At 40.7% G+C, this 14,565-nt stretch overlaps 1 protein-coding gene across 3 annotated transcripts in view; it reads left to right on the top strand.

The window, feature by feature from the left end:
- The window catches only part of LOC492092 (A-kinase anchor protein 17B), a 29,715-nt gene that overhangs the window by 9,654 nt on the left and 5,496 nt on the right, over positions 1–14,565 (top strand). For 2 of the 3 annotated variants that reach the window (XM_038588173.1, XM_038588172.1), the window contains 3 exons: positions 9,573–10,340; positions 11,772–11,899; positions 13,403–13,670. In XM_038588173.1, the coding sequence (XP_038444101.1) occupies positions 9,588–10,340; positions 11,772–11,899; positions 13,403–13,670 (1,149 nt within the window). In that variant the 5' untranslated portion in view covers positions 9,573–9,587. The remainder of the gene's footprint in view (positions 1–9,572; positions 10,341–11,771; positions 11,900–13,402; positions 13,671–14,565) is intronic. The other variant, XM_038588174.1, reaches the window with a different exon arrangement.

Below are 14,565 nucleotides of genomic sequence, written 5' to 3'. Positions count from 1 at the left end.
TGCCGAGCTGGGAGCCCGACATGGGGCTCGATCCCAGGACCCTGAGATCATGACCTGAGCTGAAGGCAGATGCTTAACTGAGCCACCCAGGCGCCCCTGAAAAAGGTTGTTCTAAACAATCAGTTTTGTCATGGCTTAATAACTTGATCACAGTGATTCTATCTATTTTAGTAGATATAGTTTTATTCCCATGTATAAATATGTATGAAGTGTATATCTCCTAAAAAATATATCTTATTTAGGACAGATTGGTTTTTGAATATGTTTATTTGGTTTAAACAGAGTTTAAAACAGGGATTGGGGACGCCTGGGTGGCTCACTCGGTTGAGCATCTGCCTTTGGCTCAGATCATGATCTCAGGGTCCTGGGATCGAGCCCCACATCAGGCTCCCTGCTCAGCGGGGAGTCTGCTTCTCCCTCTGCCTCTGCTTCTTCCCCGGCTTGTGGCCTCTCCCTGTCAAATAAATAAAATCTTTAAAAACAAACAAAAAACAGGGATTGTATGTGGGAAAGCATAAACCTTTTTAGATCTGTTTTTTAAGAGCAAAGTAGGGCCCTATACAGCTTTTTGAAACATTTTTTCATTTAAATTCAGTTAACATATAGTGTATTTTTAGTTTCAGGGATAGAATTTAGTGATTCATCAGTTGCACAGCACACCTGTGCTCATCCCAACAAGTGTCCTCCTTAATCCCCATCACCTAGTTACCCCATCCCACCACCCACGGACCCTATACAACTTTAACTAGGTTCAGGGATTGGCACATTTAAGCTTGAAGTTGACAAACTATCCTGACTTAGAAGAAAGCACCTGTTAGTTGAGTACTGGATGTAACTATGAGTATTTTCCAGAAACATCAGTGTACTTTTGCTATAACATATATCAGTTGTAACTTAAGCATTCTACAGTCAGATCAGTGGTTGCTGGGGGTGGGGTAAGGATTATGAAGAGGCATGAGGAAACTTTTAGGGATGATGAGCATTTTCACTATCTTGATTGTGGTGATGGTTTCATAGGTTTGTGTACATAGGTCAAAACTCATCAAAATGTCTTGACATTGTGTAGTTTGTTATGTTATGTAATGTGGCCAAGTGCTTCCTCATTATCCAAAGTTCTAAGCTCCCAGGCTTTGGTCATGACCCACATAGACTGGTTATGGGGAAGGGAGGTGTTATTCTATGACTGTTTTGATCCTTTCTGAGCAACTTTAGATCAGCAGTTGTGAACTGCTTCCTTTTAATAGTTTATCATCATGTGACTTTCCTTTTTTTCATAAACAATTTCAAAACAGGGGCACCTGGCTGGCTTAGTCAGTACAGCATGAGACTCTTAATCTCAGGGTTGTGAGTTCAAGCCCCACATTGCGTGTGGAACCTACTTAAAACAGAAAATTAAAAGAAAAACTAAAAAACAATTTTAATACAAAATTAACACATGCTTATTGTAAATATTCAAAGATCAAAGTAATGTACAAAGTAAAAAGGGCAAGTCTATTCCTTTCTCATAATTTTCAGTCCATTTCCTAGGGGAAATAGTGTTCACAGTTTGATATACATCTCTGCAGACTTTATATTTAGAGGGGCATGTGTACTTATATTACTTTTATTACTTTATTATATTACTTTTACAATAACAAGATCATATTGCACATTATCCTGAAACTTTTTTTTAAAAAAAGATTTTATTTATTTGCGAGAGAAAGCAGGAGCAGGAGGAAGGGCAGAGGGAGAGGAAGAAGCAGGCTCCCCTCTGAGCAGGGGCTGATGACATGGGGCTCCATCCCAGGACCCTGGGATCATGACCTGAGCCAAAGGCAGACGCTTAACCTACTGAGCCACCCAGGCACCCAATCTTGTGACTTGCTTTTAATTTTTCCCTGTAGTAAGTATCACCAGCGTCCTTCCATGTTAGTAAGTACAGAACCCTCCCTCCCTTTCTTCCTTTCTTTTTTCTTCTTTCCTCTTCCTCTCCCTTCTCCTTCCTCCTCCCTCTGTCCCTCCTACCTGTTTTCATGGTAGTAATCCTCCTCTTCTTCCTATCTTTTTTTTTTGTTAGTTTTTGGCTGAGGTCTCCTTTAGGAAAAAGCCTCACAACAGGAATTAATTATTGTGCACCTATAAGCCAGGCACTGTCTAGTTAATTTTTAGTAATCTGGCAGAAGTTGCCAGTGATATTGCTGTAGCGTTGAAACCATGATATATGTAAAAAGCCTACTTGGTATGGCCTAGGGGAGGGCAGAGGGAGCCAGAGAGAGAGAATCTCAAGTAGACTCCACACCAGCATGGAGCCTGATGTGGTGCTCAATCTCACAACCCTGAGATCATGACCTGAGTGAAATCAAGAGTTGAGACACCCAGGCATCCCCCTCCATCCATATTTTATGTGAGTTTTTAATTGAAGTATTATTACCATACGGTGCTATATTAGCTTCAGGTATACAACATAGTGATTCACCAATTCTATATGTTACTCAGTGCTCACCATAAGTGTTGTCACCATTTGTCACAGAAGAACACTATTACCATTTTATTGGCCATATTCTCTATGCTCTAATATTTTTATTTTATTATTTTTGTACTTTTGTATTGAAGCATAATTAACATACAATGTTATATTAGTTTCAGGTGTACAATATGATGACTCAATCACTCTATACATGACTCACTGCTCATCACCATTAGTATGCCCTCAGTCCCCTTTATATCATCTATCATCCCACCCACCTCCTCTCTGGCAACCACCAGTTTGTTCTCTGTATTTAAGAGTCTGTTTTCTTTTGTTTGTCTCCTTTTAACTTTGTTTGCTTTGTTTCTTAAAGTCCACATATGCAGTAATCCCATCCTGAAATTTTATCCTAGGAAGATAGTTCAACAGAAGTTTGACTCTAGATTCACGAAGATACATAGTAACAGTAATAATGGCCCATATTTATTGAGTGCTTACCCTGTACCAGGCCCATTTTAAGCACATTGCAATGACTTACTCCCTTAGTCCTTGCATCAATTAAATTACACACTGTGATGATACTTATACTAAAATGAGGAAGCTGAATATAGAGGACTTACACAGTTTGCCCAAAATTACAGAGCTAGTAAGTGATATGAATTGAGATTCAAACCCAGACAGCATGGTTCTGGAACCCACAACCTTATCCCTATACTGTATACTGCCTCTACTATAAAAAGGCATTATCCACAATAAAAACAAAATGAAAATAACCCAGACCCTACCTGAGAGGAATGATTCTATAAATTAAGGTAAGATCCTTCATAAACAAAACATTTCTAAAACAATACAGCATGAGTTTAAGATTATTCAAATTCATCATCCTCTGAAATTCTGACTCATTAGGCCTGAGATAAGACCCTGGAATATGTATTTAAGACAAGCCTATCTGGATGCAGGTAATTCACACAACCGTATTTTGTGAAACACAGCAATAGACCATAAGGTGCTTGAGGTCAGGGAATCCGGATATTCTTAGAACCCTTCTTAGAACCCTAGCACCAAAGGACAGCACATAGAGCAGAAGAAGTTCTCATCTGTCTCTTGAGATGAACACCTCTCAGAGTCTCTTCTTCCTCCACTCTCTAAACGAGAGTATTCTCCAGTCCTTAGTTACCTTCCTTCTGGATTTCTTTTTACATGTATATAGCAAGTTACGATTTCCAAATCACTTTGTCATACATTATTTTCCTTGATCCTTAAATCCTCAACTGGCCCTATAACATGCTCTAGATACTGCTTGCTTGCTTGCTTGCTTTCGTGAGCTCTATGCCCATTGTGGGGCTTGAACTCACAACCCCGGGATCAAGAGTCCCATGCTCTACTGACCAAGCCAGCCAGGCACCCCTGCTCCACTCCTTTTTTTTTTTTTTCCACTCCTTAAAATCATAATCCACACATTAGCTTTGCTTCTCTACTTCATTTTAACTCTTCACCTTATAATCTGGGTTTTGCCTTCACTAGCCTCTATGCTTTGAAATTCAGTGGACACTTCTTGGGGAACCTGGCTAGCTCAGTTGGTAGAGCATGAGACTCTTGATCTCAAAGTTGTCAGTTTGAGTCCCACGTTGGGCGTAGAGATTGCTTAAAAATAAAATCTCAAACAAAAATTCAGTAGTGCATCTTTGTTCTCACCTTACTTGACCTCTTAGTTATAGTTAATACTGCTAACCCTTTTCTTCACTCCTACATGTCTGGGTGCTCCTTCTGACTTCTTGCTGAGCCTTCCTCCTTCAGGTGATTGCTAAATGTTGACTTTCCATGGGGATTGGTTATTTGTTCTCTTATCCCAAGAAGAGCTCATCTACATCTGTCATTTTAAACATTATTATTTGCTGAAGATATATTGCATAAAACCAAAGGCACAACCAAAATTAAGGGAAAACCAAAGGTGAAAACCAAGTCACAACAAATAGTTGAGGGAAAGGGAGATGAACAGGGACCCACAAAGAAGACTGAGGAGGACCAACTGGGAAAGTGAGAGAAAAGCCAGAAGAGGGTGGTGGCCTGGAAGCCAAAGGGAAAGCAAGCTTCAAAAGGAACAAGTGTCAGCTCCTATCTGTATTCATTGATACACAGTAAGAAGACTAAAAAGCCACTGAAATTTTATGAAGAAGGAAGTCATTGGTTAGTCAAAGAGATATGCAGTATAGTGGAACAATAAAAAGAGAAACAGAGATGAGAAATCATATGGTCCCTGAGACAGATGAAAAAGGTAGCAGCTTCAGTCCCTTAGCAATTTCTTTTTTTTTTTAATTTATGATAGTCACACACAGAGAGAGAGAGAGAGAGAGAGAGAGAGAGAGAGAGAGAGAGACAGGCAGAGGGAGAAGCAGGCTCCATGCACCGGGAGCCCGACGTGGGATTCGATCCCGGGTCTCCAGGATCGCGCCCTGGGCCAAAGGCAGGCGCCAAACCGCTGCGCCACCCAGGGATCCCCCCTTAGCAATTTCAAGAAGAGACGTGAATTTGGCAAAAGTACAAAAAAATCTAGTGCCTTAGTGGACTATAAGTTCATTATGAACTGACATGTGCCTCAATATTTTTAAAAAATAAGATTGGAAATTAGCTCCCTATTCTGGAAGAGTATTTTAAGATATTCATAAACATTTAATTTTAAAGCCTGTGAACAACAGGGGAAGAAATGAGAACAAATGTGTAATTTGTTACTATTTTTGGGAAACAGGAATTTGCATTGGAGATTTTACTTTATTTTTTAAAATTTTATTTATTTAAGTAATCTCTACAACCAACCTGGGGCTTGAACCTACTACCCCGAGATTGAAAGTCACTTGCCCCTCCGACTTGAGCAAGCTAGGTGCCTCTGTGTTGGTGATTTTGATGGAGGCTGGGATTTTGATTTTTAAGATCAGGTCCTCTTGGAAAAGTCAGAAAGTAACTCAGATGCTTCCTAATCCAGGTGCAGAGTCCTATCCCTGAAGAAACAGCTGAGAAAAGATACTTTAGAGCAGAGAGGTCAGAACTAGCAAGCCAGTGGGTCCTGTGGATGTGTTTATTTGCACTCTGCAGTGCTTTTAAATTCTTTACGTTGATTGCCAACATCTGAAAATCAGATTTCACATGAGGAGCTACATTTCTGGTCTCTTTGGAATAGAATAATAGGAGTATCTGGCCATCCCAGGCTGTTCTCTCCTCATTACAGCTGGAGCTGAGGAGTGGCTGCTCCTTTACACCATCCCGTTCCTCAGGCTCTGCTCAGTATTCTTTGCTCACTGAGACTATCTTGCTATTTGCTGTAGTCATCTGAGTTATGTCCTCTGCTATAGAATGTACTGCTTATTTTTTGGTTCACTGTGAGATGGAAGTGATAGCCAGTTTTTTTAAAACTGTCAAAAATACAGTACATCAAACACTATAAAGTAGTTTTTGACCATTTCCCTCCAAATTTGATAAGAGCCTTTTTTTACACTTGAGGAAAGTGAAGAGATCTGGCTAAAATATAGAAATTTGTTTTATTATGCAGAAATCACCTTTCTGAGGGATCTGAGGCATATATTCAATCTCAAAAAGTTGGTGATTTTTAGTATTTGTGAATTTAATTTTAAGAAGAAATTTTTAAATAAGATCCATTTATATTGGTTATAGTTTTAAACAAGTGACTAAAAATGCATCTATTGAAAGTATGATTAAATTGGTAGAATGTTTTATTAAAACTACTTTACAAAAAATAATTCAATTTCTGGACTTTATTCCCGTGCATACATAGTTTGGACAAAATTGTATCCAAATGACACTATAATCAGCTTTGAGCATTTTTTTAAAAGTAGGCTCCATGCCCAATGCGGGGCTTGAACACACAACCCTGAGATCAAGAGTCTCACACTCTACGTACTAAGCCAGCCAGGTGCCCCATTTTTTTTCTTATTTTTAATAATTTCTCTAGGATACATTTCTAGAGCAAGTTACTTGATCAAAGGAGATTAGCCTTTTTATGATTCTTGGTTTGTTTTTGCTAAATTATTCTAGAAAAAATGATTTACATTATCTCTAGCAAGATATGAAGGCTCCTGTTTTTTTTTCTTCCCAAAATGCTCCCAGGAATTGGTTTTTATAATTTTTATTCATTTGTGTAAAACCTGTTAAATGTAATTGTGTATCTTGAAACTAATTAAGAGCTAGATGTCTGTATCAGTTAGCTATTGTTATGTAACAAACCATCCCCCAACTTAGTGTCTTAAATAATGGCGATTAATTATTTCTCACAAGTCTACAGGTTGGCAAGACGGTTGTGCTTGCTCACAGGGCAGTGGTCAGTTGGTGGGTTGGTTAGGGGCTGGCTGGTTTTGGATAGCTAATCTGCCACAAGGGGGCTCTTTTTCATGTGGTCTGTCATTCTCCAGCAGGCTAGCTCAGATGGGTTCTCATGGCATGGCAGCATTCCAGGAGAGTCAGGGCCACTTGAGACCTAGGCCTAGAACTGGCACTCTGTCACTTTTGCCACATTCTACTGGCTGGAGGGTAAAAAAAGCCAGCTCACATTCAAAAACTGGGGAAAAATAGACCCTATCTCCTCATAACAATAACTCACATTGCAGGGTATAGATATGGTGCTGGGTAAAAACTTGGGATTATTTTTGCAACTGTTATACCACCACATTCAAATGAATGTTGTCCTTCAAAGTTGTCACCTTTCAAAGCTCTAAAAACTCATTCCAATGATGTATGAACTAATTAAAAAAGAAAAAAGAATTGGAGCCTTTATTGGAATCTCCTTTTAAGGGGGTGGTGGTGGTGGTGGTTATAAGCCGATTAAGAAAATCAATTTGTTTTTTATAGTCACCCTTTTATGCAACATTCTTGATTCTAAGTAATTTTTGATAATTTCTAAATATCAAATCCATGGGAAAAGAATTTCAAAATTGACCTCCAGCAAGGCTACTTAAAAGAATGTAACCCAGACTTTGAAATCAATCCAAAAGGAAGCATTCTAAAATGTTTAACACAAAGGCAGTATCACTGGAATAAATGGGAAGAACATGACAAACCTGATTAATTTGAAGTGATTAACTGCTTGTATTTTCCCCCTGGAATATTTTTTAAAAGCTGTTGCTTTAAATTAGGTTGTATAAACAAATACCTGTTGACTATAGATAAATTTTGGAGTTCAGTATATCTTAGTTGAATATCAAATTTTTCTCCTAAAGGAGCTTAGTGTTGACTCTTATTTAGGTTCCAAACTGCAGCAAACTAACTGGATTTTTTTTCTTCATTTTGCTATTTAGATAATGCTTTTGGGGAAAGAGAACATGCTTGTTTTCATAACATTCTCAGTTCAGTGTTGCTATTATAACAATTTCTAGAACCTTAATATCTGAGATATAGCCTTCGGAGGCCTTTTTGGAAAAAAAACAGTTTATGGAAACCCAAGGAAATTGATTTGGATTGTCCTTTGTGGACAGTTATTTTGTAAATGAGTGTGATATGCAACTGATGAATCACTAAATTCTACCCCTGAAACTGATAATGCACTATATGTTAACTAAATCAAATTTAAATTAAAAATTAAAAAAAATTATGTACCTATAAAGTTAATCAAGGTCTAATAGTAAATTTTGTTAGAATTTCTATCATCTAACCATATGTTTGTGTCTAAACCTCCCTGAAGTTAACATTAGTGAGAAATTCAGGTTAAATGAACATTGAATATATACGCTTTAGAAAGAACTTCTTTATTGGGAAGTGCTATTTGAAGTCAGCAAATAGGAGCAGAAATCCTTAATTCCCAGTATTAGCGATCTTACCTTGGGGCAGCTTAAAAGAGTTTGTTAATATGAAATGCCAGCAAGCCCTCAAGTTTGGGGGACGGGGGGTTTCCAGTCCCATAGTGGAGGACAAACTTATTTGGTCACTCATTAGAGGAGGTTGTTGCCTCTGTTCTTGAACTTAGAGTTCAATTTAGTTCATGTCAATAGACTAGAGGCATACGAGCGGCTATGTCCATGTACCACCTCGGATGCTAAGTCAGGTGTGTGTTTGTGAATGCGCTGCAGGTATTTTATCCTTGCCTTGTTTCTGTAGCACCTCCAGCCAGTTTTTATGGGATTCTACATTTGAGATCAATCACACAATAGATTGGAGATTTGGAATCTTAGGGTTTCAGTGTGTGGGCAAGTCATTTGATTTTCTTGAATCTGTCTGAATTTCCCCATCTGTAAAACAGGCACGAAAACACCTACTCACAGATTGCTTCATGAGTCAATGAGATAAAGTAAGACTGCTGCCACTAATAAATAATCATCATAGCTTATGTTTATTGAGAATTTCCTATGTACCAGGCACTGTTCTAAGGATTTCACATGTATTCACTCATTGAATCTTCTCGGTCATTGAATCCTCTCAGAAATCCTAGAATTTCTATTTTTCAGTGAAAGAAACTGAAGCATACAGTACAGTTAACCCTTGAGCACCACAGGTTTGAACTGCACAGGTCCACTTAAGCGTGGATTTTTTTTGATACAGTGCTATAAATGTATTTCCCTTATGATTTTATTTTCTTTCTTTTTTAAAAAAGTAATCTCTACTCCCAGTGTGAGGTTCAAATTCATAACCCTGAGATCAAGAGTTACACATTCCACCAACAGAGCCAGCCAGGCACTCCCGTTTTTTTTTCCTTCCTTAGGATTTTCTTAATAGTATTTTCTTTTCCCTAGCTTACTTCATTGTAAGAATACAGTATCTTGCACATATGCCATTCACAATGTGTATTACTCAATTGTTTCTGTAATTGGTAAGGCTTCTGGTCCACAGTAGGCTATTAGTAGTTAAATTTCGGGGGAATCACAAGTTATATGTGGATTTTCAACCATACAGTGGTGGGAGGGGGTTAGTGCCCCTCACTCCTGTACTGTTGAAGAGTCAACTGTGTACAGAAACTCTTTGAAACTTGTAAACACAGTAAACAAACGCAAGCTGTTGTGTCAGGTCTCTCCCCAAAGCACACTTAACCCTATCAATTGAACTGAAGGCCGGGAATGCTAGCACCATGCAAAATCCAAATCCGTATTTTGCTCCCTCTGTATGAAAATGTTCTCTTTCGCCCTCTAAGGTTTCCAGGGCTATCATGACGGTCACTGTGGTGCACGATAACTCTGAGGCAACAGAGCTCTGTGCAGCTCAGCACCTCTACCTCAAGCCCATAGCAAAATTGATGATCAAGGTCTTGCTCCCAGAGAGCTCAGAACCTATGAGGCCCTTTTCCAACTGGGAAGTTCTTGACCAGCTGAAGAGCCTGATTTGCCCTGACCAGTTCACCACAGTTCGGCTCTCCAAGAGTACGAAGGACTTCATCCGATTTGAGGGTGAGGCTGAAACGCGCAGTTTGGTTCAGATCTTGAAGGCCAAGTTACATGGGAAGATCATCAAGCTGAATGGTTTGAAAACAGACTTAAAAGTGGTGGCTACTGATGCCCAGGGGGAGTGGGAGCGCTTCCCCAGGGAAAAGGAGGCCTCAGCAAGTGAGGGGGCTGAAGAGCAGGACCAGGATAAGAGCCCAGATTCTATCTATTTCGAAGGCTTGCCCTGCAAATGGTTTGCACCTAAAGGTTCCAGCGGGGAGAAACCATGTGAAGATATCCTTCGGGTGGTCTTTGAAAGCTTTGGGAAGATCAAAAATGTGGATATCCCTATGCTTGACCCCTACAGAGAAGTGATGACTGGTGGGAACTTTGGGGGTTTCAGCTTTGGCTTGCAGACATTCGAGGCCTTTATACAGTACCAGGAGTCGACAGACTTCATAAAAGCCATGGAGTCCCTTCGAGGGATGAAGTTGATGCTTAAAGGAGATGATGGGAAAGCTCTGGCCTGTAACATCAAGGTAAGAAGGAGCCAGAATTCCTTTCATTTCCCACATTTCTGGTGGTTCAAAAGCTGGAAGGAAGCATCTAGAATATATTTCCTTAAACCCCATTAGGCTCTGATCAATAGCTGATGTAGAGATTTGTGTTGTCACTAATAAATGGATGTTTAGGAAGAGAAATAATCCTGATGTGGACATTCTTCTGCTAGCAGGTGTGCTGCCAGTTGTAGTTTGGAAGGGATGGTTGTTATAATCCGGGGCTCTGCCCCAGCTTCTTGAGGGTGCTGAAGAATTCTTTTGGCCCTTATGGAACTATCTCATATGCAGGATCCATTGCAGTTTGAAACCACAGGAGGGCAGTTTACTCCCCTTTACTCTTGGGGCAACCACCTACATTTTCAGGATGTCTGTCAGGTAAATTGGTGGAATGTAATCTCAACAAAGTTGGATCCTTCCCTTTCAAGATCATCCTATCTATCTGGTCATGCCACCTCATTGATGTCTGAACACTTGGCCATCTCCTTTTTGACCTCTTAATCCAGCAGAGGAAAAGATGCAGCTAAACACTCATTCTCTCAGTCAGCCTTGAGCATGAATTAGGACTTGGGGCTTAAGTAGCTTCCTACGTATGAGTATGAGTGTGTGTGTGTGTGTGTGTGTGTGTGTGTGTGTATGTATGTATGTGCACTTGATGTATGAAACTACTTATGTTAGAATATATATTTTAAAATTCTGAGCTATTTAGCCAGACAAAAGATAAAACACATACTATAGTGACCACCCATGTACCCACTGCCTGGCATAAAAAAGAAAACATCCCATGAGATGAGACATCATCCCCCTCCTTCCCCTCAAAGGTGGCCACAATCATGAGTTTGGTGTTTGGCATTATTGTGTACATTTAAAGGGATATTTTTGCCTCCTTTTATTTTTCAAGCAAATTTGTTTGTAGCGTCTTGATAGGACTTTTACTCTATTTGGGGGATTTACAAAGTAGCTTAATAATTACTACACTCCAATCTTATAGCCCATAGGTCAGTTCTCTTGCATCTTTGCTTCCCCAATCCTTTCTCCACCCCCTACACTTTTTTTTTTTGACCGTTTTTGGTTCTGGTGACTAAAGTACCTGAACTCAGTTGATCTTTATAACAAACCAGAGGTAATATACTCACATCCCTCAGAGCCTGGGCCCATAATGACCCTGTGATACCCTCTATGGCCATATGAGAGCTCCTCAACGGTTCTGCCAAAGATAGTTTGAGAACCCACAGGGCTGTCTGGCAGGTGCCCAAGGAACAGTGGAACAGTATGGAGATGGGGATGCAGACAGGTCATTTTGAGTTCAAGTTTTGAATTGTTCTATACATACTGGTTTCATCTCTTTGGCCTGGAACACACCCAGTCCAGTGGCAGTCTTTTCTAATGAAACTCTGAATTGTTTGTGGGCAGGTTATGTTTGATACAACAAAACATTTCAGTGAAGGGGCAATAAGGAGGAGAAATCAAGAAAGGCTAAAGTTACAAGAGCTGGAGGAAGAAAGGAAAAAAATAAAGAGAGACGAGGAAGAGGCTGCAAGGTGAGGAGACCAAGAGGGATTTTCGCTTTTGATGTGTGGGTTTATCCCTTCAGGTGAATGGCTATGCTTGATAGGTAACACTGAGGTGGGGGTGGCAGGAATTGGTACAGATTGGAAAACTCTGTGGAAGCCTACAGTCTTTTAGCTGTGCTGTTAACAAAACCAAAATGGCCCAACGACTGAAAACGAGAAACTTAAAAAAGTAAGGTAATGAGCTAGGTTAAGATATCTGGGAAGAAATGATTTTTTAAAAAGTGATTTAAAAAAAAAGAGATCAGGGCTTTTACGATGAAATCCTAGCCCACCAAATTAAAATGTTGACCAGTTAACCCCCAATTTACCAAAGTTTACCTTGCCCACTAATTTAAAATTAAAAGCAAAAAACAAAAACAAATTCTTTTTAGATCTGGGAGAGATTTTCTTCCACAAAAATGGTCAATGGCAAGAAGGCATGGATTTCTTGACCTTATATTTTCTGTTGACCTGAGTTCTTATGGTGAACTTGAGGAACCTCCATGTTCATTTCTTTGAGCTTATCCTTGTTTTCCAATTTAGGGACTGGAGCCAAAAAGGGCTAGTGTATTGCCAAAGGTTTGCCAAGAAGGTACACGTGGGCTGGAACTACAGGGGTCTCAAAACCAGTTTGACCCCCTGGCCCCTCCCTTCGCATGTTTATTCTTTTGGTCTCTCATGGAAATTATGCTCATTCAAAATAGGCGATAAAAATCCCCTTCTGTGTGTCTTTCACTTTTTTGACTGGTAGGGTGACAGGAGCTGCTTGAGATCATGACTGTGACACTCTTGGCCAGAGTTTAAGCCCAGTCAAGGCAACTATTCCCCCAAATTTCCAGACTAAACATGCAGTTGAGATAATCCTCCAGCCTTTGGCTAAATCCTCACTCAGGTCACTGTCCCTTCTTTCCCCTTCCCCACGGTTCCATAAGGGCCCAAGCAAAACAGTTGGATTTTTCAGAAAACAGTGGTGAACAAAGCCCATGTTCTTCTAAGCCAACAAGTTGTTAGAATAGTGTCTGGTGTTAAGTAATATGTACCAAGGACCAGTTCTCACCCATAAGATTTTCGGAGTGCCAGGACTCCCCATTTATTTATAAGCATACATGAAGCCAATTCCATGGAAGGTTTTGGTCTCGAGAAATGGAATCACCACCACACCGTGATGGCTGGGCTCACAAGCTAGACTGCTTGTGGTTTGAGAAAGTGGGGACTTATAGAAGCCCCTTCCTTGAATTCTGTAGCCTTCTTTTCACATACTCTCTCTTGTGCATGCCTCTGAGTGACCAGCTCAGTTCTGTGTCCTTCCCTTTGACTGAGAGCCACGGTGTGTCACTTCCTAAATTGTCTCTGTAGGCCCCTAGGATTAGCACCAAGTGATTCCTGGAAACCTAAACGATGAGTCCTCCTCTGGCAGTGGGGAAGGAGCTTGAAGGAGAGCCGGTGCCTAGTCGATGCCTTCTGAATGACTGACTCTTAATTCTTGTCCAGAAAAAGAAAGGAGGAGGAGAGGAAAGCCCGGGAGAAGAGGAAGAAGGCCAGGGTCAGGAGACGGGGCCCGAAGGAAAGAGACAGGCACCGCCACAGGAAACAGAAGGCCAGAGCCACAGCCCACGGTGTCCGGGAGCCCTACTCTTCAGAGGAGTGGGAGGAGAGGAAGTACCTGCTGGCTCAGAGGAGGGTGGAGGCTCTCCGGTTGCTACGGGTACTCTTGAGGAAAATTGCAGTAAGGCTCTTTCTCAATCCGTCTTCGCTTTTGGTAGGTACTGACCTTTCTGAGGCATGCTTTTACACTGAAGCAGTGGCCTGTTTGAAGTTGGCTCCAGGGAAGACTTTTTTTTGCATTCCTTGGGGTTTGTTTTCAATAGGCTGATCTCCAGTAACCCCAACTGTGGATGACAAAAGGGTGCCCAGAGGCTCCAACGCAGTTGTGTCTCACCCCTGCGGCCTGGCCTCCCCATGCTTGGTGTTCCTGAACTCTGGGACAGTACAGCCCAGAGCAGTAGAGCTAGTGAAGCTACTTCTCTAGGTTCCTAATGGATGTGACAAAATGCCAGGAGGGGCAGGATGGACGGCACAGGGTTAGGTTGGTAGTCTTCCATTAACCCGACTTGTCCATTCATCTGCAGCAGGTTTGGATGGGAAGGAAGAGCCTTGGACAGAGACCTTTGTGTAGCAAGCTCCTGATAGTCTCATCCTAAACTATTTGTGAAGGAATTCCTGACCTCACAGAGCAATTTGTTTCATTTGAAGAGTTTCCGTTTTGGAGTTTCAGGGTTTTATTTTGGCCCTGCTTTATTAACCTCCTAAAGGTAACCAGACTTGGCAGGTAGCCTGGAGTAAAGGCCAGAAAGGTTCCCAGATTGTTCATTTAAAAATGCATCTTCAGTGTTTTTAAATATGCAGATGAATGACATCAGGATCAAAGAGAGTTACTTTGCCAGATATTTGCATTCCCAGCCTGTCTCTCATTAGCATGGACAAGCAACCTTAGTAAAATCAGGATCAGAAAAATTTCCCATTTATTTATTATTTTTTTTTAAATTTTTATTTATTTATGATAGTTACAGAGAGAGAGAGAGAGGCAGAGACACAGGCAGAGGGAGAAGCAGGCTCCATGCACCGGGAGCCCGATGTGGGATTCAATCCCGGGT

The sequence above is a fragment of the Canis lupus genome, chromosome X (genome assembly GCF_011100685.1).
Source record: "Canis lupus familiaris isolate Mischka breed German Shepherd chromosome X, alternate assembly UU_Cfam_GSD_1.0, whole genome shotgun sequence".
NCBI lineage: Eukaryota > Metazoa > Chordata > Mammalia > Carnivora > Canidae > Canis > Canis lupus.
This window is presented reverse-complemented; position numbering and strand designations above follow the sequence as displayed.